At 48.1% G+C, this 27,623-nt stretch overlaps 2 protein-coding genes across 4 annotated transcripts; one reads left to right on the top strand and one right to left on the bottom strand.

Moving 5' to 3' along the window:
• Nucleotides 1-928: 928 nt before the first annotated feature.
• On the top strand, nt 929-7,134 carry ZNF784 (zinc finger protein 784). Of its 3 annotated transcripts, none has more exons than XM_081885329.1 (2): nt 929-1,063; nt 3,517-7,134. In XM_081885329.1, exon 2 carries the CDS (start codon nt 3,562-3,564, stop codon nt 5,527-5,529), a length of 1,968 nt encoding a protein of 655 aa, XP_081741455.1. In that variant the 5' UTR covers nt 929-1,063; nt 3,517-3,561; the 3' UTR covers nt 5,530-7,134. The 3 variants fall into 3 exon arrangements, with proteins under 3 accessions (XP_081741455.1, XP_081741457.1, XP_081741456.1); XM_081885331.1 differs by lacking the exon at nt 929-1,063 and adding an exon at nt 1,095-1,142; XM_081885330.1 differs by lacking the exon at nt 929-1,063 and adding an exon at nt 2,273-3,404.
• Nucleotides 7,135-9,085: 1,951 nt separating this feature from the next.
• Nucleotides 9,086-23,459, bottom strand: ZNF865 (zinc finger protein 865). The gene is made up of 2 exons (XM_081885319.1): nt 23,203-23,459; nt 9,086-16,502 (listed from the first exon to the last, which is right to left on the bottom strand). Exon 2 carries the CDS (start codon nt 16,477-16,479, stop codon nt 13,537-13,539), a length of 2,943 nt encoding a protein of 980 aa, XP_081741445.1. The 5' UTR covers nt 16,480-16,502; nt 23,203-23,459; the 3' UTR covers nt 9,086-13,536.
• Between the last annotated feature and the right edge of the window lie 4,164 nt (nt 23,460-27,623).

Below are 27,623 nucleotides of genomic sequence, written 5' to 3'. Positions count from 1 at the left end.
GCGTGCTTGGAAATGCAAATTCTCCTTTGAAAAACTGTATAAAGAATTGTTCAGAGCAAACTGACATCAGTGCAGAATATGTTTTAGGGTGTACATGCTGGTTCGATGACATCCTGCTTCCCAGTCTAGAGAGAAAAAAATATAAGCTGTTACAGCTGAGATGCTGGTATGATAGTATATGTTAGAAATAGATTTTTAAACCTGCTTTTTCATGAGGAAGTTGTATGGAATTGTGTGTGATGTGGGGGAAGTGGACAGAGAGGAAAAACCTCTCTCTCAGGGCCATCCTGAGAAGGTTAGAAGATTCCAGAAAGGCGCATGTGCCTGGTTGAACTGTGGAGTTTGCTCCCACAGTATGAAGTGCTAGCCACCAACCCAGACAGACAAATTCCTGGAGGATGAAACTACAGATAGCTACTAATCACAATGGCTGTGTTCTACCATCCAGTGTTGGAGGCAGTGTGTCTCTGAATACCAGTCTCAAAAGGGGAGAGGGCTGTTTCATTCATGCCTTGCTTGTGGTCTTCCCATTGGCATCTAGTTCACCACTGAAAGAACAGGATATGGACCGGGGGGGGGGTATGCTCTCTTGAGAATAAAGATGCAAAGGCGATTTTTAACTGCAACTGGAGCATTTAGAATCGCAAAAAGTGCTTTGCAGCACAGACCCTTTTCTAATTCATCCTGGTTTATTACACCGCGGAGAAAGCGTATTTGAACTAAGCTAAATTACAGAACCAGCCTCTGGTTCTCCCTACTTTGCAAGCGGGGCGCCTGTGTCTTTAAACGAGGGGAAGGAGGTGGGGCGTGGGGGAGAGAGTGGTCATGTATTGCTTGTATTTCTGACTGCAGACAGAAAGCGAGGGCCATCTCCCAGCTCCCTTTAATTTCCTTTTTGGTCGCACTTAAAGGGGAGGCGCGCATTCGGGATGGGGAGGAGGGAAAAGGGGGAGGGGAGTTTTCCCAACTGTTTCTTCCCCCTGAAGGAGGCGGAAAGTTGCACAGGGACGGCGGCGGCGCTGCAGAATCTTCCCCGGTACCAGTCTGGATGGAGCAGGTACAGGTGAGGGATTCCTTTGTGGAGCAGGAGGAAGGGATGCCAGCGGCCAGGAGCGGCTGCCGGGTGCAATGCCCGAGGATGAGTAGGGGACTCGCGTGCCAATGGGGGGGCAGACGGGGGTGGGGGGAGAGGGAGGGACAAAGGGACCCCGAAGTCAACCCAGAGGCGCGGGGCGGAGGGCTTGCAGCACGAGCACCGCCGATGGCGCTCCCCGCGGCCCCCTGGCCATCGGCGGGTCCCCTGCCCTCCACCTTTGGCCATGCTCGCCCAGCTCCGGGCTATTGTTCTCTTCGCCAAGAAGCCGGAGTCGTTCAGGGAAGAGGACGAGCGGGATCTGTTCGGAGATCGCAGCGGGGGGGGGGGAGAGATCTAGACGGGGTTGGGACGCTTTTGGCTGGCAGCCAGGATGCCCGGGAGGGAGGGGGCCGGTGAAATTTGGAGGGCAGGCGGCTTGGGTGCCAGGCTTGGAAGAAGTGGGGCGGGTTAAGAGCCCAGGAGGGGGACTCGGGAGCCGGGACGCTGGGCTGGGCTCTTTGATTGGTTCAGAGGCTCCAGCGAAAGGGGCCTAGGAGGTAAGAAAGCAAGATTTGGGGCAGGTGTGGGGGGTGCTTGGGTCAAGGATGGCATTTTCTGGGCCAGGCCGAAAGCTCATCCAGCCGGAGGGGCTGGATAAAGATGATGGTGGCCCTCCCGTTTCTTGTTTACCTCCCACCCCCACCTCTGATTCAGAGGTAAACAGCCTTTTCACATGGAGTTTCCCTGCAGTGATCTGATCCTGGGAGCATCAGACTTGGAGTTGGGATGCTTCGGATGAGCATTGAAAACAGTGAAGTCCAGCCAGTCAGCTTGGCGGTCAGGAAGCCCGGGTTCCTTGGGCGAGGATTTAAACCAGGGAAAGATTTGGGTTAGACCTAAGAGATGAACAAGTTATCTGGGAAGTTCAGGACACACTGGCTGCGGGGGAGACTTCTGCATCCTTCGGTGTAGAGCAGGGGAAGGCAACCTAAGGCCCATTGGGTCAGATGCGGCCCAATCACCTTCTCAATCCGGCCCACAGATGGTCCGGGAATCAGCGTGTTTTTACATGGGTAGAATATGCCCTTTTATTAAAAATGCATCTCTGGGTTATTTGTGGGTCATAGGAATTCGTTCGGTTTCCCCCAAAAAATATAGTCCAGCCCACCACATGGTCTGAGGGACCGTAGGGGCTGAAAAAGGTTGCTGACACCTGGTGAGGTCTGATTTAAGCTGGGGATACCAGACATGCTTGTTTGTTCATTTAAAGTATTTGTACCCAACTCAGGCACATGAAAACACATTGTAAAGGCTTCGTAGTAAGTTCTGCTTCTAGCTGAAATTCAGTGGGAACTATGCTAGAGAATTCTGGGAGATGATTAATACAGAATTTTAAAAAGATCCTTAAGATCACATTTCCCAAAAGACCTGAGGCCTTTCTATTAGGATATCCTGAAAAAGGCACTCAATCTCTTTTTAAATGCAACCAGCACAGCTAAAGTGGTATATGTGAAGAAATGGAAAGAAAAAAAAAATTCCCATGAAAGAAATATGGCAGAATAAATTGATAGAATACACAAAATTAGTAACCATGACCGCGAAACTAAGAAATAAGGATGAGTCACGGATAAGAGATGAGTGGAAGTGTTTTGAAAAGTATCTCAGAGGGTATAATAGTCACTTTAACCTACAAGTAGGAATGAACATATGAGCAGCAGATAACATTAAATAAAGGTGACAAAAATGGGTGGAATAATAGATTATGCAGCCGACAAAAGACTACCTAGAACACCATGGAGAGTTAGACTGGGAAGTCCAAGGATAAGAAATAACGATGAATATTTTATGGTGTATATATAAGTTGTAAAAATGCAGAAACAAAGAGAAAGAAAGATTCAATAGGATCACACAAGAGCGAACCTTTCTGTGGCCACATGGAGTCTGGAGAATTGTCTGCCCAAGGAGACCCTTCTGGTGTTTCCTCTGATAATTTTTTGCCATTGCTTTAAGACAGATCAATTCCAGCTGACATTTGTTTAATTGGAGGATTTTTATTTCCTTCAGTATTTTAACTGCTGCTGTCTTGTTTTCATATTGTTCTCAACTGGCCAGCTTAACTTGGTTACATTGATGTTGCTTTTATATTTTGCTTTTAGCCTCGTTGGGCATTCTTAGATAGAAAGATTGAGTACAAACTTACTTAAATGAAACCAGCATGTGTCTTGGGTTAGGGAAGAGAGGTGAATTACATTCATAGCCCCCCATTCCCTGATTCCTTCAGGATTTAGCCGAATCATCTCCTTCCTCTTCAGCCTTCTAAAAGCAATAGGTAAGGAAACCAGGCCTCTACTGCTCCCTGTGTAATTCAAGCTCTGGCTATTTGATCTGCCCACCCACCGTACCCGCTCTGTTTACATCTCTGCCTTTCCTGCTATTTCCAGGGGAAGATGCTGTGAAGCAGGCATTCTGCTGGTGTGGACTCGCTGATGGAAATCCAGCTGGTTAGAGTGAAAGAAGAGGCAACTCCAGGATTGCCCCCCGTCTGCCCGCTGTGCCAGGAGGAGCTGCCGAGTCTTGCTGGGCCCAAAGGGCAGGCTCCACAATGCCAGGGCTGCAAAAGCCTCTTGGTCGAGTCCCGGGGATGGTTGCCTGGCAACCAAGAGGCCCTGTCCTTCCTTGCCGAGAGGCCTTACAGCTGCTCCTTCTGCCCCAAGCGCTTCAAGAGGGCCTCAGACCGACGCGACCATGAGCGGGTACATACAGGTGAAAGGCCGTATGGCTGTGGCATCTGTGGCAAGCGTTTTACTCAGAGCTCAGTGCTCTCTGGCCACATGCGTATTCATACTGGCGAGCGGCCCTTCCGCTGCGGTGTCTGCTTTAAGTCGTTCAACAACGGCTCCAACTTCCGCAAGCACCAGCGCATCCACGGGCAACCGTTTGGCTACAGCGACAAGGCAGGCGACGGGAAGGACTGTGCCTTCCTACCTGAGAAGAAGTTGAGCCAGCTGGCAGAAAGACAAGGTGGCTACAGTATAAGCCCCGGCCTGCCGCCCAGACAAAATGGCTGCCAGGTTGTCAAAGAACTGAGGGAAGGCGAGAACAAGAGAGGCTATGACCCAAACAGCCCTTATGTGAATGGCTTTAGCCAGGATAGCAGCCTGAGGCAACCTGGTGATGATGTGGACCATTTCAAGCAAATTAGACTAAGGGGAGATAATGCTAGTTGTGGCCCTAACCGTGAACTGAGGCAAAGTAGCCATTCTAAGGGTCTAAGGCAGGCAAGTGATAGCAAAGGTGGACTGGGGGGAAATGGTGGCACCGGCCAGGGACCGATGCAAAATGGCCACAGTTTCAGACGCCAAAAATACGTTGGTGGTGAAAATCCCACGATAGGCCTGAGGCAAAATAGAGCAGAGGGAAGCCACACTCAGGGAGAACAGAAGCATCATGTCGGCAGCCACAATAGCAAGCTACTGTTAGACGACGGCCTTTTGGAAGCTGGTAGCCACAAGCTGAGTCAAGAGAGTGGAGTTGTGGGCTGTTTAGTAAGGAGAACAAATGAAGACTACCTCAAGGGCCCAAAGCATAGTAGTGGGGAGAGCATTGGTGCCCACATAAAGCAGAATGTCAGAGGGGAATGCCCTGTCAGCGCACTGAATCCAAGCAGGCGCCTCAGCACCTCAGCGCCAAGACAAAATGGCCACCATGGAATCGCTGCCCATGACCTCAGACAAAATGGTGCTGGCCACTTCAGATTGCTGAGGCAAGATGGCAGCAGCAACAAGCAGAAAGAGGTGGCATTTCAAGCGTGTGCCCCGGGGAAGATTAATGCTTTCACAGCAAAAGTGTCTGTCTGGTCCTGTCCTGATTGGGAAGAGACCGATCTGGAGACAAGAAACGAAAGGGGGGAATTTGAAGGATGCTCTCCCTTAAACATGCCTGCTGGTGTATCTCCCTGGGAACTGGAGAGCCCTGAGCCATGTTCTCTGCCTTACGATATTTCCACATCTCCTGGTCATGGCTCCTTACAAGAGGAGTTTAGAAGCACCGCTCAGCACTGGGAAGAAGGGGGCTCTGCACCTTGCTTTCCTTTCCAAGATCCCGAGCCTTATGATCAGCCCTCTCAGTCAGCATTCGATTCCAAGCCTTTCCTCTGCTTTGCATGCCCCAAGCAGTTCCGTCGTGCCACAGATCTGAAGGAGCACCTGCGGGTGCACACGGGCGAACGGCCCTTTGGGTGTTCTGTCTGTGGCAAGAGGTTCACGCAGAGCTCAGCCCTGGCCACTCACCGGAGACTGCACACTGGGGAGAAGCCCTTTGAATGTGTCGTGTGCTGCCGGCGCTTCAATAACTCTTCCAATTTTGCCAAGCACCGCCGGCTTCATGGACAGGAGGGTGCTGGGCCTGGTGGTAAAGGGGTGGCGAAAGACCAATGGAGTGCCAAGTCACAGTGACTCTTGAGGAAGTTCTCCATGGGGAGATGGCAGAGCTTCGCGTCCTTCTGCACCGTTGCAACAGTAGATGCTGATTTCAGCGTCTTTGAGAATCTCATTTTTAACTTTGTAGAAAACAGCAAGCTTCTAGCCCAGGCTGCCTCAGCCCTCCAGATGTTTTTGGCCTACAACTCCCATGATCCTTAGCTAGCAGGCCCAGTGGTCAGGGATGATGGGAGTTGTAGTCTCAAAACATCTGGAGGGCTGAGGTTGAGGAAGCCTGTTCTAGACCCACAGGTGTGTTTTGGATAGAATGTCAAACGATGGTTCTACATTTCATGAGCAAGCCTTGGGTGTGGGTTACTTACCCCCTCTTCTTGTTCTTTCTGGTTCTTTGCAAATAAGAGATTTTCTGCAAACTAGACCTAGAGATTATAATCAAACCATGGTTTCTAATTCTGGCTTGCAAGTAAAATATGGTTGATTTAATCGAAGTTAACAAAGTACAGGAGGAAATTGGAGCAAGGGGGCAGGGAGGGAGCAGTCAGTACTGCAGTTACTCAGGAAAGGGTATTTTATGCAGCAACACTCTATGTGGAACTCTCCCCCATGGGATATTTGTTTGGTCCCGACAGGAGAAATCTTTTAACATAAATTGAAAACACTCTTATTTACCCAGGCTTTGGGGTCACACTTGAGTTTTGCAATTCTCAAGGTAGTGTGCTGCTGTTGCTGCCGCCAGCAATATTTGTTTTATTTGTAGCTTTAGGCCATCCTGTGCTCCTGTTGGAAGGGTGAGGTACAACAATGATGTATTAATAAGTCTAAAGGCTTGATTATGTAAAGTGTGGTTTGGCATTCCATCTAAATGTAGCCATAGGCTTGAGGGCTAGGATCTTGCAGCTCTTTTTGTTTGTTTGTTTGCAATTACCCGTGAACCAAATCTTACTACTTTTCTTGGTTTGGGCATTACATCTGAACCAAACTAATGAAGAGAGAGGCCTAAAGTGCATGGCTAACGGTCGGTAACATTTCTGAAATTGGGGCAAGGAGTAGCTGAGCACTTCTAGAAACCTGTGCCTTGAACAGGTGTCTGCCCCTTCCCACTGCTAGCAGAAGAAAAATGGTATTATACGAAATAAGCAAGTTATCATTTACTTCATTTGTGTAACTGTACACAATTGCTAGAGTGCAGATGGTTTGGGCTGTAATCCTATATCCGTTTTCTTGGAAGAAAGCCCAATGAACTCATTAGACTTACTTCTGAGTAGACATAGGATTGTACTAATAGATACCAACACTAGGTATACTGATGCAGTATTGGGTTGTTGTTGCTTTTTTTAAAAAAGCAGATGCATGGTCCTGCTCATAGCGATCATAACCCACAATTTATAATGTGTGTTTTTACCCTCAGGAGAGCAAATCTGAAATGATTTTTTAAAATGCATTTGAAAAAAGCTATAAGTAAATAAAGAAGATGAAAATCAAGATTTGTTCATGTTACAAGAAGTTGGGGAAAAGGTCTTTAGAAGAAAGGTCCCCCAGTCTTGTAAAAGTTGTAAGCAGAAATCCAAAGGTAGAAATAAAATCTTCTGAAAAGTTGTTGTAGCCACGTTTTAAACCAAATTATTCTTGACATTTTGTTAAACATAGTTGAATTTGCATATAACCCCAATGGAAAAATTTAGGTAGAAAAAATTGTTGAACCAACCTCTCAGGCTACTTGCTGAGATAGTTCCACTAAACAGATAGTTCCACTAAACAGATAGCTTAAATATCCATTCCAAATATTATCATCAGTTTAGACCTCTATTGCACATCAAACACTTTATGAATTCTTTTGTTTTCTAGCTTTTCCCTGAGGCTAGGCATTCTCAGTTCTGCATTTCTCATGGCAGATCTTGCAGTATAAACATTTGACGTTTACGTGGTCTCCTCCCAGGGGTGGGTTTTAACAGCCATTTCCTGTATGCAGCACTTTTGCTTCATTGTCTGAGCTGGGTGCATTGTACCAATTTCACAAGAGAAAAAAAATTCCATGTTGGAAGTATTACTTGCCTGCAGTTTAAATTTTCAATGTTTTTCATAGTGCTTAGGCTCCATTTGTGATAGCAGATATATTTTAAGTATCTCCTTCAAAATGGAGCATCACAGAAATGTCTGTCACACAAGATCATGTAGATTTACCTGGTGTTAATCCAGGACCCTCCCACATACATAATAGGAAAAGCAAAAACCAAACACAGTCTTCTGGGCCAGATGCTCTCCAGCTTCTCCAACTTGCCCATCCTCGTAGGGATGAGCCAAAATTGAACCTAGCTCAAGTGGTAGAGCAGAGACTTTGCACAGAGGTCCCAGGTTCAGTTACTGACATCTTAGTGTGAAAGGATTGGATAGCAAGTGAGGAAAGTTTTTTCGCCTGAGGGTTCTGGAAAACTGCTGCTAGCCAAAGGAGACAACACAGGCTACATCAGGGTGGTCCAATGCACAACCCACAATCTCTTTTTTGGTGACCCTCAGCAACATATGTCCCTCCCCACTGGGTCTTGCGCTGCCTTCTCAAAGTTTGTGGTCCATGGGTTCCCTGTCTAAGTACTCCTGCGGCCTACTTGGTTTGAAAAGTTGGGCCGCCCTGGGCTACATGAACAAACACCTTGATCTGGCATTAAGCAGTTCCCCTGTAAAGTTAAGGAAGGAGGAAAGGTTTCTCAAAAACAATTCTTCCTCGCTTTATTTGCTTGCAAAGTTTAACGTTCTGATTTAAATTCACCCAGCTTCTAGATACCACTGGAATGCTCTGTTCCTGAAATGCAAAAAGGGAGAGAAAAGCACCCTACTTGGTATGCCGATACTTGTCTTGTTAATGCCTTAGGACTTAACAAAAAAATCAATTTCAACAGCAACACTTGAATGTGTGTAAAACTGCAATGTTGAAATTGCCAGCAAGTTTGCTTCCAAGGATCATCCGAGCCTTCTCCATCTCCAGTAGCCTATACGAAACTGGCAGAGAAGAGAGTTGGAAATGCTGGTACTCAACAGTTTGCTTCCGAATGTTTGATTTCTAGGGATGACCTCAACATTCTTTTTAAATGTCAGTGAGATTCCACCAAGCCTTGCCTACTTATTCATACCAACTTGTTGGAGAGCTGTGGCTCATGTAGCCGAGGCACCTCACTTAAGAGTAAGAAAGCCCTACCCACTGCCCTGATTGGCTAAAGGAGGAAGGTGGGACCCCAGGACGGCAGAAAACCCTTTCTAGTAGAAGACTGTGCAAGATTTCTGGCAAACCCACCTTGATCTTTCTCCTGCGGCTGGGTATAGGATTCTGCTCTTCCCACAGCCCAGCTCGCATCAAAGTTTCAAGCTCTGATAACCTGATACTAGCCACTGTGGGTATCCATCTCCTTTTTTTGCTGCAGTTGTTTGGGATCTACAAGCCCTCATGTTCTTCTGCCCTTTACATGGTTCCAACACTTCAGTGGTCTAGCTATTTGGATTCTTAAAGTGAAGCTCCCTCCACACCAACAGTTAGCAAAACAAGCAAATCTGGAGCCCTCTCAATGCATGGGACATACGCTTTCCAATTCTTATTTTTTTAATGTTTGTTTAGTCTGTACATCGTAAATCAGACACCTTTAAAACAATAGCTTGGTTTAAAACACAAACACACGCTCCCATTCCCCTAACCCCGACTGAGAAAAACACACGCTGTACAGTTCCCAAAGGGGCACCACCAAGGAGGACGGGACAGGTTATATCGGTCCAGGCCCATCAGCTGCATGGACAATGAGGGGGTCCTATACATATTATATTTTAGTACACGTTATCATAAGGGACTTGAATCTTGGCACCAAAAGTACTGCACTTCCTATGGCCAATGGGAGAAAGGGGTAGTTAGAAAAAGAAGTATTTATATATAAACGTATGTATTTATAGATCTGTATTAATATAAAAAGTCATCTTGCTAACATGATTGCAATGGGTTGGATCCTATCTGCGGCAGGACTCTCTTCAGAGATCGCAACAGTCACTGGTCTGGGAATGTTTGAGTCCGTCTCAAAAATGTCCATCTCCCAGTTTGGGATGAGTGGGGAGCATGGGAAAACATCGCCCGCTGTCAGAACCAGAGAATCCATGTTCCCCAATGAACTGGAGGGCTGATGGAAGTTCAGATGATTGTGTGTCTTGCGGCATCTTAAAACGTCAGGTCTGATGCTTGGAAAAGACAGGAGGATCTTCCCAATTCCCGTTCACAGCAGGCAAGGCATCAGGGGTGATGAGAATCTGTAGGACAGCCAGCATCCTAGTGATGCACACACTTCAGAGCTAAGAATCCATCCAGGTATATTTATGTAAAAGGCAGAGCAGTGAAGTGGGAAGGTTAGTTGGCAAGTCTTGATCGCACACTCCAACTGGGTCTTCAAAAGGATCCCACTGCCCAGCCAGAATTAAAACCTGGAACACCTGTCTTTGACCTTAGTCCCTACAGAACTTTCCCACAGAATTCAAGCCAAAGAATGCCACCTCTTACTCTCTAATCCCATGACCTCTTATAGAGGAAAATTAGAAGTGCTGTTCAAGCTCTTTTTTAAATAGCATCTTTCACATGAGAGTGAGGCATTGCAATTTCACATCGCACCAACTATCCAAACCAAACTACAACGGAGAACAGGGAAACATACTTGGAAAAATCAAACCACTCCTAGAATGAAGAGTGGGCACAAGCTTCATTTCTTAAGCAAACCTGATCTTACAAGTGACAGCAGGCAGATGAGCAGAGTTCTCTGCTCTCTGGCATTAGAATTTTGGCTGGAAGCAAAGATAGCCATTTTGCCCTCAGCTCCCTCTCTTCACCTGTAAATAAAAAAATTAAAAGGGTGAGTGGGGAGGCGAACTCTCTCTTGCTACTTTCTAATCATTGTGAATACAGGAGGTGATTAAGGGGTGTTAAGATGGAGTAACTGCTCTTCTAAGGTCAGAAAACGTTAAAACCTTTTTTTCTTTTTTTTTTAAAGAACTTTTAAAAACTTGGGATGAAAGTCGAGACTACATTTTGTCAACTGTAGGAAACAGAACACCGTTCTCATAGGCAAGGCCTGGCTGAATATATTAGCATAAATTTTGTGACTGAAACAGGAATTCCATAGCTGTATGGAAATTTGTCTTCTATATTTTAGGCCTGTAAATTATTCTGGAGGGGGGAAAAATCCATTGGAAATCCTGTTGTGTGTGAGACAATGTTATGTTGTGGTTTCGAAACATAGTATTTTTGCCTTAGGTCACCTGGGAATGCATAAGACTTGTTTCACCCTGTCATGCTCCATCGTCCATTTGGGAACCTACACTTAAAACAATTTGACAGACAAATCATCTACAAGATTAGTTGTTGTGAACTCGCTTGTTATTCCTGGGTAATAAAGTAGATGGTATAAACAACAGCCTTTAGTGTGAGAACAGGTCATGAGTTTTGGGGTTACCACGTCTTTCCGTGGGGTTTCCGTGGAAACCATGCTCAACTCAACGCAGAAGCAGCTCTTCCTACGAAGCAGGTATGGTATAAACAAGATACACTTGTATTCATAAGGAGGGAAGAGAATCTACTATTAAACTCAGCTCTATTGGCAAATTACAAAGTCAGGGAGGGAAAATTCTATATGGAAAGTTTCCATGTAAGGCAGGGAGAGTTATATCCACCACCATGGGGAGAATCCACTGAATTTCAGCTACAAGTTCAGGCCTTAAAACTTTAGTATAAAGATAAAACAAGAAAGAGAACATCCAGTATCAGCCACTTATGGAGGCAGGACATTAGTCAGTAGTATTTCAGTCTGTCAGAGACATTAAGATAACTGGGCCTGACTCAACATGGACAAAGAGTTTCCCCCTGGAGTTGACCCAACATAGGAAATGTGGAACCGAGGCTGGAAAATAACAGGCTGAACCCTCTTCCCATCTCCTTTCTGTTCTTCACACTCTTCGTCAAATAGGACACTGGGTCACCAAATTACGCGAGGTTTCCTTTAAGGAACACCCCCACCCCCCAGCCGAGTCCATTTCTATCACAATTCTCTATCCCCAGGCAACTCTGCAACTTTGGCAACATCCCCCTTTCCCTCTTCTTCCAGGCACTGGGCAACCACACTGGAATAATAAAAGCATCTTCGGGTCCTCCTATCCTTGGACTGTCCATCTCACCAAAGTAGGAACTATGGATGCAGATGCAGGGATGTAGACCAGAAATGGCAAGGAGGCACCTTTGGTATTGCCACCTGAAAGAAAGTCTTCATGCTCCAACATGGAAAAGCGATAACGTTTCCCCGTCACAACTGTCTTATTAGATGCAGAAGGTCAACTTGGATCACGAGGGAGAGGGAGAGGCGAACCACCTGGTGTCCACCGTCCACAAGGGGGCGTGCTCTTAGAACTCTTTGGTTGCATGTAGTAAGTCAGCTTCCTCTTCTGCCTGTTCAGAACCAGAAGGTGATGAGTGGCGCCCAGAGAGGGAGCTGGGGAGCCACGCCAGGGAGCTAGAGAGTTTGGAAGAATCTTTTTGACCATACCTGACCAATACTCCTGTTTGGGTGGGGGGAAAGAAGGTCCATGATTTAAGAGTGAGGATGAAAAAGTCCCCGTGGGGTACTCCAGCCAGAAACTAGTTAAGTCTGCCATTTATCTGATGTGAGGGCGCCAAAAGTGTTGCCAAGAACAGGGTGGGCTTGTGGGAGTGAAAGAACTGGGGGTGAAGCACTGGATGTGCTGTGCAAACCAAAGCAACATCTCTCACTGTGGGATGCAGAGCCACCAGGTACGTTTGCTTTCCTCTCTCTCAGCTTCATACACAACCACAACCATATGAGGTTCTGGCAGGAGGAAGAAGGCAACACACACTAGCTAACTGGTGTGTCAATTTGAACATTCGGGAAAAGACCACATGGTACAGTCTTTCTGGGCCTACACCACTTCAAGATACATAAGGGGGGAAATGACCTACAGTATTTGAATGCTCTTTCATATTCAATACTGTATTCCCTGCATGTGGAAGGTATCAGGGAGAAGGCTAGGCTAGAACCCTTCCTACAGACTTGCTTGTTTCCTATGAGTGTTTTGTTTTTAAAGTGAGGGAGCATTCAGGTTTATGATCCTCCAGCTGCATCATGAAGTGGTAACTGTCCTGGAGGTGGGAAGACAGGTAGATATTTTATGGTGTGGCAGCATCTAGATCATATTGTACGATATGCAAAGTTCAAGCAAGCTCCTCTAATTTCCTACACAGGTAAATGGTAGTGGTGGTGGGGACACTATCTTCTTTCAGCAACCAGGTCCCATGGGCAACTAAGGTATTTGAAAGAGGAAAAGCAGCCCATTGTCAGAGGTAAAGGAAGCACCCAAATCAACGTCTTTCCTCCAGAAAGGAAGCAAGACCTACATGGCATGATCAGGTGGCTGGGTTCACAGTAAAATTTGGCAAGTGCTCCTGAAGGACTGTACCATGTCCTGCCCTCTACTGAAATTTATGAATTGGCTCTAACACTTAAATGGAGGAAAGGAAGAGCTATCTCTTCCTGCAAATGGGAACCTAGATGGCTTCTTCTCTCTTTCAGTATCTAGGCTTATTATTCCACAAGAACATCATTCCTCTGCTCCCACTTCCTGGAAAAGGTAATAAATGTCCATCCGTTCTTGGTAAGAAAGGTAATTTCTATGACAGCCATCCTCTCCTATCACTTTAGACTAGGGAATCCAGGATGGACAGGGCAACAGCTATTTGTTTGGGGGAAACCAAGGTCCAGGGAGGATACCTACGTAAGCCAATCCTGTGTTGCATCCCTGGTTCTCCGTGGATTGCCCCATGCAATTGTGACTTGAGGACTCTCCCATATCCTTCCCCAAACATAGCATCTTACTGCCATTTCACAACAGGGAAACGCCTGCCCTTGTGGCTTGCAAGAGACAGGAACTAGCCTCCTCTTCCCACCCTCAAGTACCAGGATAAAGGACCGCCCAGATTTTCTTCCCCTGCCCCCAGCGCTAGGCTTGCTCCTTGTGGCCTCCCATGGCGGCAAAGCGCTCCATCTTGTGGATGTGCCGGTGTTTCTTGAGGCCATAGGTGTTGGAGAAGGCTTCTCCACAGGTGCTGCACTTGAACGGCCGCCCTCCCTGGTGGGCCTGGACGTGTTTGCTGAAGTACTTGGGGTCTTTGAAGAGCTTGAGGCAGGCCCCGCATCGCAGCTCGCGCTTGGCATCGTGGGAGCGCTGGTGGCGCAGGATGGAGGACAGGTAGAAGAAGCTCTTGGAGCAGCGGTCGCAGCGGTAGACCTTCTCGCCCAGGTGCACCCGCTGGTGCTCCAGAAGGTTGCTGCGGTAGCGGAAGGTCTTGCCGCAGGTGGGGCAGCGCTGGGGCCGAGCCACCACGTGGAGGCGCTGGTGCTCGGCCAGGCTGGACGACTGGGCAAAGCGCTTGTTGCAGAGAGCGCACTTGTAGGCCCGCTCGCCAGTGTGCACCACTTTGTGCTGGCGCAGGTACCAGGAGCGCAGGAAGCCGCGCCCGCAGACCGCGCAGCGGTAAGGGCGCTCCTCGGTGTGGCAGCGCTGGTGGCGCATCAGGAGGGCGGCCTCCCAGAACCGCTTGCCGCACACCGGGCAGGAGAAGTGCCGCTTCTGCAGGTGGGTGCGGCGGTGCAGCAGCAGGTCATAGGCCCCCGCGAAGCTCTGCCCGCAGACTGAACAGGCCAGCGTGCGCCGCACCAGGTGAACGTACTTGTGGGTCACAAGGCCCAGGAAATGCTTGAAGGTCTGGCCGCAGATGGAGCAGGAAAAGCGCTCCCCGCTGGGCAAGGTGGGGTGGTGGTCTTCGAAAGACGTCATGTTGTCGCCACTGGCCAGCCCGTTCTCCAGAGGCGCCACCGCCGCGGCCGTCTCGTCCGGTGGCAGGAGCCGCTCGGGGGCAGCCTGGTGGACCAGCTTGTGCCACATGAGATTCTCAATGAAGCCAAAGCACTTGCCGCAGACGTCGCATGGGTACGGCTTCTCAGCCACGTGAACTTCCTTGTGGCTCATGACGTGGAAGAGATCGGGGAAGCGCTCTCCACAGTCAGAGCAGCCGTAGGTCAGCCCTTCGGGAGGCGGCGGCAGCGAAGGACCCATGGGTGCCAGCGAGGGCCCCATGGGTGGCAAAGAGCAAGGCAGCTGCAGCCGGTGGATCTGCTTGTGGCGGGTCAAGCTCTGCGGGTAGCCAAACACCTTCCCGCAGATCTCGCACTTGTAGGGCCTCTCCCGCGTGTGCACCACGTGGTGTTTGCTGAGGTGGAACGACTCGCGGAAGCGCTTCCCGCACACAGCGCACTGGTGAGGCTTCTCCCCGGTGTGGATCCTTTCGTGGCGCTTCAACGTCTCCCGGCGCCCAAAGCCGCGGCCGCAGATCCCGCAGCAAAAGTTCTTGCCTGCTGCCGTCCCCACCAGCAGCGGGTGACCCAAGAGCCCGTAGGATGCGGGCTTGGTGTCGCCGTCAGAACCGGTAGCCTGCGGGTCTTGTGGGAGGAGATAAGCTCCCGGCGGCAGGTAGGACAGGGCGTTGGTGCCGTCCTTGGGCAGCTGGGCTCCCTCGTGCTGCAGCTGCCGATGGCGCAGGAGGTTCTGGGGAGCCACGTAGCCCTTGCCACAGATGTCACACTTGTACTCGGGGCGTGGCGGCAAGGTTCCGGGTGGCGCGTGGGTAGCCTGGTGCTTCAGAAGGTAGGAAGCGTCCCGGAACTCCTTGCCGCAAACCCCACACTGCACTCGCAGGAGATCCGAGTGGGTCCGCACATGCCGCTTTAGGCTCTCGCGTCGGTTGAAGCTCTTCTGGCAGACGGAGCATGAGAACGGCTTCTCGCCCGTGTGGATGATTTGGTGCTGGTGCAGGTGGCTTGGTTTCTTGAACACCTTCCAGCAGAGAGAGCAGGTGAACGGGCCTTCCGCCTGAGCGATGGCAGCACTGAGGGCGGAGGCGGCTGCCGTCCCAGCGGATGCGGGAACCACCTGAGGGTTGCCGCTCTGAGTAGGAGGCTGAGCTGCTCCCTCGGCACCAGAAGCAGCAGTTGCGTTGGTGGCAACAGCCGCGGCAGCCGCCGCAGCGGCGGCTGCTGCCGCAGCTGCGTTAGCAGCGGCCGCGTTGGCAGCCGCCGTGGCATCCTCGGTGTCCTTGTGGCAGCGGCGGTGCCGAATGAGGCTAGAAATGTGGTTGTAGGTGCGGCCGCAGGTGGTGCACTCGTAGGGCCGCTCGCCTGTATGTACCAACATGTGTTGCACAAGGTGGGACGACTGCTTGAAGGATTTCTGGCACACGCCGCACGGGAAACGGCGGTCGATGAAATATTTCAAGCGCCGGAAGTAGTTCTTGTCGTCTTTGCCCGCCTGGCTGTCAGTGGCAACAGTGGCTGTAGCTGGGGGCGGGGCCTGCCCACGTTTCAGGCTGCTGAAGAGGTGCTGGTGGCCAGAAAGGTCCACAATGCCCCACTGAGGAGTGTTGTAGGCAGCGGCAGCGGCTGCAGCTGCAGCTGTACTATCAAAGAGAGGCTGGCCTGTTGCTGGCACCACTGCTGGACCAGTATAGGGTGGTTGCTGTTGTTGTTGTTGTTGCTGCTGCTGCTGCTGTTGCTGCTGTGGTGGTGCAGGAGCCCCCGGTTCGGCTTTCTTGACTTGAACGTTGGCAGAAGAAGCAGCTGAGGAAGAGGAGGAAGATGGGCCTTCAGCTTTGGGCTTAGAGGTGCCAACGGCGGTGGGGACACGGTCAAAGTGGGCAGGTGGGGCGGCAGCGGGCGGCTGGGTGTAGTCGTACTGTGGCTGTGGGCAGGGGAGGGCGGCGACTGCTTTGGCGTGCTCGTGGTTGTAGGCCTCCATAGGTTCAAAGCGTTGGTGGTTCAGGAACTCCAAGAAGTCGAAGGGGTAGCTCTGGAAATGCACACCCTCGTCGCTTGCTGCATTGGCTTCCATCTCCGCCCGGGAGGGGGCACTGCCTAGAGAAGGGAGAGAAACAGGATACCAATGTAGACACACACCAGACATATCCAGTACACCGGCACTCTCTGCTGTGATGGCCCCATTTGAAAAAAATAAAAATCTGATATGTTGCATTTACACAATGGGATGGGTCAAGAATTTTCCAATTTTAAAAAAAGAAAAAGTTGCCAGTTGTTAAAATTAACTGCAAAGAATCATGGTGCTGCCTTATACCCAGTCAGACTTCTTCACCAAACCCAATATTGTCTACTTCTGACTGGCTGTGTCTCTCCAGGGTCTCAGGTATAAGAACAAGAACCTCGCTGCATCAGATTAAAGGCCAAATAGTCCAGCATATAGTCTCTGTAGTGGCTGCTCAGAAACATCTGCGGAGCTCACAAGCAGAACCTGAAGGCAATACCTGTCTCCTCTGCTGTTGTCCATCAGAGACTGGCATACAGAGGCATGCTGTGTCTGATCCCAGAAGTGGTATAATAGTATATAGCCATCATGACAGCTACCCACCGAGAACTTTCTTCTCTGTGAATCTGTCTTAATCTAATTTTAAAGTCACCTAAATTGGTGGTCATCACCAAGGAAATCCCAAGAGAACACGTGGGGTAAAGGAGTACTTCCTTTTGTCTGTCCTAAATCTCCTACCCTTTTGTTTCATTGGAAGACCCTGGGTTATAGTATTATGCTGGCATCATTTTACACACCTCAATTGTGTCCTTAATTGCTTTTAAAAAGGCCCAAATATTGTAACTTTTCTTCATGGGGTGTTTCTCTAGCCCCACAAACCTTTTATGGATGGCATTTACCTGTTCTAACATTCTTAAAATAAACCAGGATATGTCTCAAACCATCTGTGCTGCCTCTAAGCTTTAGTTCCTCCTCTCAATGAGAGCACATGTGACTCACTCTCCTAAGCTTGACAATCCTCCAGGTTTTGAGTGGCAAGCAGGGTTTATATCCATTCAGTACTAGTTGGCTCCAATGCAGCTAAAACATTAGTTCTTTGAATATTTATGGAGTCCTGGTATTAAGCAGAGGTTAAAAAACAGGACTCTCAGAGGTCACAGGTACAAACCATTCCAAGGCAAGGCTCGCTTTGGGGAGTTCAGAAGCCCGTGCTTGTCCCTGAAGTTTGAGGTTTGCGTATTTAAAACAAACTCCTCTGCAAAGTGGCATTCCTTGCTCGAACATGCTGGGCTCTGCCAATGTAGGTTACTAGGGCTGAAAGCCAGTGTGGAAAGTTTGAACATGGAAAACTCCATCTTCCCACTCAGCTAAAAAGGTTTCTCATGCCGCCTGAAACTAGCCACTCTTATGCTGCCTAACCTACCTCACAGGATTGTTATAGAATGGCATAGTCCCATACATGCCCCTCTAGGCATGCATACATACATGGGGCTGTCACATTTTATAACAGGCATGGGGGGAACTCAGGCTCAGGGGCCAAGCACTGCCCTCTCCACCCAGCCCTTGGAATTCTACCCAAGCCACACCCCTTTCCCTGGGGCCACGCCCCTTTCCCCAGCCCTTATTTGCATCCTCCTCAAGGGTTTTTGCTTGGCCGAAAGGTGCTCTGCAACTGTGGTAATGTCTCAATTGCCTATATGCAGAGATGGGTGGATGTGCTTTTGCATTGCTGGTATATAGCCAACTGTTTGAAGATGAGGCACACCTATGGCACTTTTACCTGCCCCACCCCTTGAGGGAACATGACTGTTGAGCTGAAGAGGGCTCCCCCTCCTGTTTTATGGCAACCCAATAAGATAAGGTAGGCTGAGGGGTCGTGACGGGATACAAACTAAAATGTGTATAGGGTTGATGCGTCAAAGATTCTACCTCAAGGAAGTGGGCTTCTCATCCCTTCTGGTTGAATGCTTTCCTACTTCCCCATCTTAGCTAGAACAGTGTGTGCCTTAATAATAAAATATAAACTATTCTGGATTCAAGTTACAGATAGGTAGCCGTGTTGGTCTGCCATAGTCAAAACAAAAAAAATTCCTTCCAGTAGCACCTTAAAGACCAACTAAGTTAGTTCTTGGTATGAGCTTTCGTGTGCATGCACACTTCTTCAGATACCTGAAGATACCTGAAGATACCTTCAGGTATCTGAAGAAGTGTGCATGCACACGAAAGCTCATACCAAGAACTAACTTAGTTGGTCTTTAAGGTGCTACTGGAAGGAATTTTTTTTGTTTTGACTCTGGATTCAAGATCCTCCCATATTCTGCACCCATAAATGCAGAATTCTGCAGCCTGTATGACTTATGGAAATTCATTCAGTTGTGAATATTTTATAAGAAAATGTAAGTACAGTGGTACCTCAGTTTTTGCGGCTTCCGTATTGGGTTTTCAGTTTTTGAACGTTTTGGAACTGGAACGGTCTTCCAGAATGGATTACGTTCGAAAACCGAGGTACTACTGTAAAAGGTCCATTTGAATATCCATATGTAACATCTTATTTGTCTATCTCTGGCTATCACGTGTCTCTCTCCGAATAGAAAAGCCTTGCATTATTGTAAATATGTGCTCCAGTTAGGTCTCTGGTGACTTTACAAAGGAAGGGAGTTCCATAAAGGTGCAGTTTGATGACCATCAATAGAGGGCACTGATGGGGAGCATGGGCCACCATTTTACCCAGCAGAAACTTACCACAGTGCGGGGTACACATGGTCTTCTGCAGCATCTAGCCCTGAACAGAAGAGCTTTTCACCACTTCCCTTCAATTTCAAAGGTGTCCTAAGAGTCTCACCACCACGTAGGTGGACACTACAGATGTACCCAGGCCCACTGCAGTAAGTTACCATTTGGTAAATCATTGTCATCATCGGTCACATCCACACCATACATTTAAAGCACATAGCTTTCTCCAAAGAATTCTGGTAACTGTAGTTCAACACCATAGACCTACAATTACCAAACTACAGTTCCCAGGACTCTTTGGGGGAAAACCATATGCTTTAAATGTCTGGCATGGATGTTACCATCCTCTTCCAAGGTTGGGGAGCACAATAGGATACAGAAAAGCAGGTAGCCTCTGGGGGATGTAGGGGCCAAGCCACGTAGGGCTTTAGAGCGGTCCCACTGCATTGGCTGACTTACTCTTGGGGGGGGGGGGGAAGGGTGTCTCAAGGACTGCCTTGCACATTAGGCTGGAAGGCACTTCTGTTTAGGAAGCAGGAAACCCGATGTAAATCATCACATATGATGATCACATACGCATGTGTTTTGTTTCATACAGACACAGCAGGAAACCATAGCCTCCAGTATAATGATCACACATATATTCATCTCCATGTGCACACCCTGGAATGCTATGGCCTTCCGAGTGTATGTACAACCAACAATTAATATGATATGCAAGATCACCACATCTGATTATATGCACACAAGCTTCACAGTTTCTCTTCCAAATATGCACTTTCCACAAAGGAATAGTCAAATGTGAGACCCCTGCAAGAAAAAGGGGGAGGGGTGGGGAGTCAGCCACTTCAGAAAGAAAAAAAATAAAAACCTTCTTGTGGGTTCTTCAATTTGCCTCATTTTTGTTGTTACTTACAATGCCTTTTGCATTTACCAACTTTCTGCATATATACTTACAGACAGAGAGAAAACTTTCAGAGTTTTAAAGTATCAGGAAATACTTAGATAAGAATCCCAAATACCCACCCTTTCTCCACCTCCCTTCTTTCCATGCAAGACAAAGATAAGAAGTTGTGTAGGACACAGCACTGCTATCACCACCCATTTCCAGCCCAACCCCCTCCATTAACAAACTGCCCTAGATTTAAAAGAAAACTGGTCTAATTCAGCAAATGGCAATGTGGTGGGTTATAATGCAGCAGATGTAAGATTTAGAAGCCAGGGGTTGGAGGCAAGCTATGTTAGCTGAACCTACTTAGCTCTCACTGAAATCAATGGGAGAAGATAGTCAGACATGCTTAATTCCCTCTGAAAACAATGGAACTTAAGTTCAACTAACTTTGTCTGGATCCAGCCTCAGGTCTCCATGTTTCTCATATATGAGGAGTGGAATGCACTACAACAAGAAACGATGGAAGCCAAGTTCTCTGAAAGGAGGCAGAGTATTCTACTACAGCCACTTTTATTTAATGTCAACCGGGAGCTGTACTGAATACAGATATATCCCAATGCCTATCGCTGGAGTTATATTAAAAAATACAGATTTTAGTAACAGTGCAGTGTCTGCCTTATTTGCATCTACCTTAAATGGGGCAATGAAGCAGAGGTCTGGGAACAATGGAATACAGTGGTACCTCTGGTTACGTACTTAATTGGTTCCAGAGGTCTGTTCTTAACCTGAAACTGTTCTTAACCTGAAGCACCACTTTAGCTAATAGGGCCTCATGCTGCTGCTGTGCCGCCGCCGTGCAATTTCTGAAGCAAAGTTCTTAACCTGAGGTACTATTTCTGGGCTAGTGGAGTCTGTAACCTGAAGCGTATTTCACCCGAGGTACCACTGTACCAAGGATGAGGTAAATAAAAGGAGGTAGCAATGGAGGCATGGATAAAGTGAGACCAGGATCATCTAGGAGAGGGCTGCGAGGGCCTTAGTGGATTTCAGGGGTGTGGACTGGGCTGAAAGAATGACAACAATGAAGGAATATAGCAGCAGGACAAGAAACCAAGGAGATTGAGGGTGGAGGGCTGTGAACTAGGGCTCCTCTGCCCTTGAGAGAGGAAATGGGAGTCTTGTGCATCAATTTAAACCCATAGCACTAGGAGGCAGAACTCCTGGGTTATGTAACTAAGCTTGCTAAGATACTTGGCAGCCAAGTTCCATTGTTGGTTTAACCCTATACATCTGGAAATGTCATGGATCTACCTCTCTCTTTTGAGGGGGGATTCCCATTAAACCCCACATGTAGAAGGCATTTTTAAGAAACACCATAACTCCAAGAAAGCCCCCCCCCCTCATTTTTATCCCCCTCCCCTGAACACTTTCCAAGTCAGGAATTGCCTGTTAATTCTCCACAAAGGGTCAATTCAAACACACAATAACTGAGGCAAAGCAGTTGTGCTGCAGGGACAGAGACACCTGAAAGTTTTTCAAGTGGTGGCACAGGGAAAAGAATGAATGAAGAATATTTCAATTGGCTACATTCCCAGATGATAATTGCATCCTGTACGAAAAACATACAAATCAGGGAGAGGCAGATGTAGTTAAGATGTTTGGGCTACACCCAGTGACATAGCCAGAGAGAGAGAGAAATAGAGGACCAAGCAAAAATTTCAATATCAAGCCTGCAATGTTTTGTATAGATCCTTATCCCTCCTCATCACTAGCGGAACAGAGTTAGTCATAAAAAGATGCACAGATAAGGAATTTTGCTTAATCCCTATGGGGCACAAGATAAAACTCTTGTGCAGCAATTTGGGGGGGTGTTTGTGCAAAATTACATCATCTCCCATTACAGAAGGATCTGGTTAAGCAGACCTGAGAATGACCTTTTCTTCATAACCTGAAGAGCTTCTGCCAGTTTACAGTTCAGGGCAGCAAAGTACTGCATAACCCTGGGCAAGAAATGGGTGGGAGGCAGCAGAGAGGGCTCTAACAGAAACTGTGGAAGTCCAGTCATTCCTCACACTGATGAGGAAGGGTACAAGATGCACCTGGGGCCTGCAGTGGGGCAGGAGAAATATAACACATTTATCAGTCAGTGGTGGGTAAAAATAGTGTCTTGAGGTTCAAGAGTCGCACTGTGAGGGTTATACCTCTGCAATCTGTGGATGGAGCCAGAAATAAATCTGTTTGGGAAGGTGGTTATCACTCAGGTTTGAGTAACACTTTCTTCATCCATATATTTTTTTAAAGCATCCGAAGAGAAGGGTCATGGCTCAGACACAGAAAACATACTTTGCATTGCAAGGGTTGGACAAGATGACCCTTGAGGTCTCTTCCAACTCTACAATTCTATGAAAAAGTCCCAGGATCAACCTATTCCATATTCAGGGAGGTCTGGGAAAGACCCATCTGAATCTCTGGGCAGTTGCTGCAAACCACTACTGTGACCTAAGTGGACTAATTGTCTGAAATGGTGTCAGGCAGTTTCCTAGACATTAATAAAATAGCATGGGGGGAGAACCAGGACGAGAAAACAGTGTGAGGGAAGGTGCTTGCAAGAGGCAGCAGGGTTGCAAGCCTGCAGTAAGTAGAAGAGCCTCCATCTATATTGGGGTCGATCTAGATTACTAATGTGGAGTTGACCGCCAAGGTAAAATGCAGGATGGGGTGGGAATCTGACTACATCTACGGGGAAAGCAGCGGATACACGAGAGGTTTGAAGGCAACAGTAATCCGTACTAGGTTATAAGGTTAAAGATAAGTCAATGGATGGGATGACAATTCCAGCTTGAGGTTGGATGTGAATATGAGTTGGCGGGGAGGGGAGCGAAGGGGGAAAAGTGACATAACGCAGGTTTCTGGTTGGGGGCCAGCTGTGAGGCTACTGGATGCAGGAGGAGAAGAGGGAGGGGGCGGAGGGAGCGGGTCGCGCAGGCGAAACGGGCGGGAGGGGGGCGAACCGAGTTCGCAGTGGTCGGCCGGGAGGGGCGGCGAATCATGGGACGGAAGTTAACCCAAGCGAGGGAGCGGGGCCGGGCTGGCGGGGAGGCCCCGGGGCCCAACCTATGCGGCCGAGGGGGGGGGGGCGAGCAGGTCTGGCTCCAGGACGGCGCACTCACCGGTGTGTGGCGCTGCCCCAGCCTCCTCCGCGCCCCCGGCAGGGGCTGCTCCTTGTGCGGCAGGATTGGTGCTGGGGGGAAGCCCCCTGGCCCTCGCCTTGCCCCCAGCGGACGCGGGGGGCGTTTCTGGTCCCACTGGGGTGGGGGGGTGGAGGGGGCACTGCCAGGCTGCAACTCACACAGGCCCGGCCGGAACCGGAAACCTCCCTCCCCAAGGAAGAAGGCCGTTTCCTGCCCTCCCCTCGTACCCACAATCCTCTCCGCATTCTGACCTCCCCTCCCTCCGTTCCGTGGCCCAGAGGCCTTTGCGCGCGAGTGAGCGCGAGCGCCTGCTGGCTTCGGCTTCCTCCTCCGCTGCTGCTGCTGCTGGAGTAGCGTCGTATCCTGCCGCCTCCCCGCTCCCCGTGTCCCTTTGCTGCTGCAATTCAATGCCATGCAGAAATAGTGCCTCGTCAGGCGCTCCTCAGCGCGTGGCACGACCCCGCAGCGCCTGTTTGCAGCCCGGTTGGGGTTGCCAGCTTGCCCGGTGTTGGTGTGCGTGTTTTCTGGCATAGCCTCGCCGCCTTTAGCAGGTTGCTTGACAGGCAGAAAACATCAGCAGGAAAAAGCTTTTCCTGACATGGAGGCGAAGCGCTGAGAAGCCGCGTATTTGCCATATATCTGCCTGCCAGGCAACCGGCAAACGGCACAGGAATGGGGGTGAGCGACAGGAAGGATGGGGTTGCAGTTTTAATTTGTTGTTGTCTTGCTGCGTTATATTATTATGTTTATTTCTTGGAGTTTTTTAATTGTATGTTGCCTGTGAATTGGTTTTATTCACACTTCTGGACACCATCCTGGAATTTTTTGATTTAGCTACAAATATTTTAAGTGAATGAATATTGTGGGGCATGACTGGCTCTAAAGTAAATGTCTGCGTACTTTCTAAATAGAAACTTGTCAGGCGGTAAGCCCCACTGGATTCAATATGACTGACTTCTGAAAACACGTGGTTGGGATGGTGTTGCAAATTACTAAGAGCACTTCATGGAAAACAACAGCAAAAGGACCTGTGGCACCTTAAGAGCTTTTGCCACAACAGCTGACGCAAAATAACATTTCAACAGGCACACAATGAACCAGTGTGATACGTCCTGCTTAATACAGGTATATAAAAAATGTAATCTTCAGTTACCGGTACTTCTTTTAAAAAAATAAAATCTAATGCCCTCAATGACCAACCAGCATTCAAGCAAGTGAATTGGAGAGTCAAATTCTTCACCCAACAGATTTTTCATTCTGCAACATCAACTCCACTTCAGTTTGATGAGTACTGCCAAGTGTGGGCTGCTAATGTGCACAGAGGAGGACCAAGGAGCAGCAGACTATTCCCCCATCCTCAGAAAAGCAGACTTAATCACACAGAGCAGCAAATTTCAGTCTACTTTGCTCTCCTCACCTTAAGAGGTGCCACTGTGTGCTAGAATGGAAGAAGGTCTCACAATGCTAAACGTTTTGAGGTTTTGGCCCATAAAGTTGCTAAATAGATTTCCATTGGAGACTCCACAAAGGTTTGGTAAATTCCAGAAACTTACAATTCACCTTTATGTATGATACAGATATAGCCCACCTTATCAGTTAGCCTCAACCTCGGTAATCACTGTCACTGTATCCTCAGAACCGGTCCCTGAATTGTGACCATTATCTCAGGTTAGGAGAGATGCCCAATTTTCTGCTCAAAAATACTGGCGCTACTGATAGCACTTTGAGCATGTGGAAATTGTAAGGAGGTACTTTTAAAAAAATGCATTGATGCTTGTGAGGGGAAGCATCCCTTCTCTGAAAGATAACTTATCTAAAAAGTAGCAGGGAGATAAAACACGGAAGAAAAATTCTAGTTATATAGCCTACTCTTATATAATTTTGGCCCAGTGAAATTCCAACTGCTTGTAAACCATCTGCAGGCATGGCATCTAGCAAGGAGCCCTGACCCCGCTATTTTTAGATTAAATATGTGTATTACCAACACTCAGTCTTCCATATCCAGAAACACAGGAAACCTGAGGGGAATTTTATTTAGTCTGTTTATTTAAGGGTTTGGTTTTTTTTTTATCCCACTGTTCAGTCCCCAAACTGGGCCCTCAAGGCAGATTACATAATTTCTTAAATAAAAATACAGTTATAAATACAATAAATGTATAATAAAGGGACAGACCAGAACCTTTAGGTTTTAAATAGCTCTAATTTGAATGGTTCTCTTTGGATTTTGTTGTGTGTGTGGTTGGAGGAGGCGGGGGGGGGGGGAGAGAGTACTAAAAGTACAGATAACCTCACCTCCAGCTCTTAAGACTCTTGTCTCTCTCTTTAAGGCGTGGTTGACACATGCCTATTTATCATCTCAGGACTGGAGCATCAACTCTGCATGTGTGAATCAGTGAGCCACACAACCACAGCCAGAACTTCCATATCACTTCACCTCAAACACAGTGCCATTAAATAACAGATAGTAGGTTGGGGTGTTTTTGAGCAAATCTCCTCCCAAGCAGCCCCGCCAGCCTGCCATTTTGAGTGACAATATTTTGTGGATAAAGGTCCTCGTGGTGTCAGTTCCATTCTCACAGGGAACACCACAGGGCCATTTGTCTGTCTTTAAATGTGGCATTAGCTTCCCAAAACAAAACCCCCCCAAATAATCCAAACCAGCAGCCACCATGTGGCGTGGACTGGACCAGTGGTTTAACAGATGTCTCTGGCTATCTCCCATAAGGGAGGAAAAACCCAGCTGGCATAAACATAACACTGGCATGGCGTATTACACTGAGAGAATCCCAAATCCCAGCTTCCATAATTTTGTTTCTCTTTTTTAAGAGCTTCATATCCCCGTGGCTAAAAAGGAAAACAGTGATGCGATAGTGTGTTTCCATTTAATCCTTCTGCAGCCTTCACAACAGCCAAGGCCTTGAGGCCCTTCTTAACAAAGATTCTGCTTGTAACAACCCAACTGTGCGCTCAAGGTGGTCTCCATGGCAACAAAGATAACTTGGAGGCCTGGGCATACAAGACAGCCCTGGAGGTAGTTCAAGGCAAAAGCTTGGCTCCATTCCTCCAGCTCACATGCAGTTTGCGGAGGGGAAGAGAGAGAGAGAGGGAGAGCCTTTGATGGGAAGAGAGGCAATCTTGTTGGATGGGCAGCAAGGCCTCCACGAAACAGGGCACCATATTTTACAATGCTAGTCAGGTTTCAGACCTGGAACACACAGTCTTCATCTCTGGTGGTGCTAGGGGGAGGAAATTAGCTGAGGGAAAGGGCTTTAAGTGGGTATGCTCTCTCATACGTTTCAGAAGGCAAAATGGAAAGCAAAGTTTGCTTGCTTATCCACCAGCTGCAATTTTGAGTGGCCTGCCAGTGCCAGCTACATCAGTGGAAGGGAGGACGAGATGATTATTATTTTCAGAGCGGGTGTTTACACATTCTTCCCCTGCCTCTTGTAGTGTTGTCTATGGAGAATAGAAACAACCTTGATAACAGCACAGCTAGCATGAGCAAGATTTTAAATATTGGCTTCCCTTTTTAAAGCTTAAAAAGGCGTGACTAATAGAGTAGGGATGGGAGACTGTGTGTGTGTGCCACATTGCTAGTTTTAATTTGCCATTCTGCTGAAAACAGGCACTCTCACACATACATGCACCCTCTCGTCCACTCATTTCATAGAATTATAGAATTGTAGAATTGGAAGGGACCACAAGGACCATCTAGTCCAACCCCCTGCAATGCAGGAATCTTTTGCCCAACACCCATGACCCTGAGATTATCTACTGACTGAGTTATCCCAGCTTCTGTCCTCCCCCCCCTCTCTCTCACACACACATGACACACTTGTAATGAAGCCTTCTCTGCTCCCTGTTAGGCTTTTGATACAGGAAATTAGGCTTCAAGAGAAATTCTGGAGGTGCAAGCAGTGGTATCTACAAAAATGAATTTGAGTGCTCTCATAGCTCCTTATCTCAGGCAGAGTGTTCAACCCATGTCACCTCCTATCATCTGCAATTTAGAAAGGTGGGGGTCCACATCATTTTCAGAAGCACGGAATGACTACAACCAACCCTGCTTTCTCCAACTGTCACAAGGATGTTCATAAAGTTCTCATTTAGCATCAGCTTGGACAGACACCTTGTCAGACACACCACTTGGAACTGAATCAGTAAGGGAATTGCTCTATGTCATTAACAGTGAGCAGTGGCTCACCTTGCAGACTGGACCTCCACTCTCTGAGCTGCTGTAAACCACTGGTAGGAGTGTTTTGCAGTGCCATGAAGAAAACCACTTGATAGTGGCAGATCCATATGGGGAGCCACTGTGCATTCATAAGTTGTGACTGAGCAGCCAACAATTTCTCAAGCTGCTTCTACACTGCTTGTTAATTGTGTAATAAGAACTTTGT

This window comes from Podarcis melisellensis (assembly GCF_964234715.1).
Source record: "Podarcis melisellensis genome assembly, chromosome: 13".
Lineage (NCBI taxonomy): Eukaryota > Metazoa > Chordata > Lepidosauria > Squamata > Lacertidae > Podarcis > Podarcis melisellensis.
The sequence above is the reverse complement of the archived record's forward strand: the minus strand, read 5'-3'. Positions and strand labels throughout refer to the sequence as shown.

Coding starts and splice junctions, on each gene's coding strand:
- ZNF865 (XM_081885319.1), bottom strand. CDS start 16,479: ATGGAAGCCAATGCAGCAAGCGACGAGGGTGTGCATTTCCAGAGCTAC.
- ZNF784 (XM_081885329.1), top strand. CDS start 3,562: ATGGAAATCCAGCTGGTTAGAGTGAAAGAAGAGGCAACTCCAGGATTG.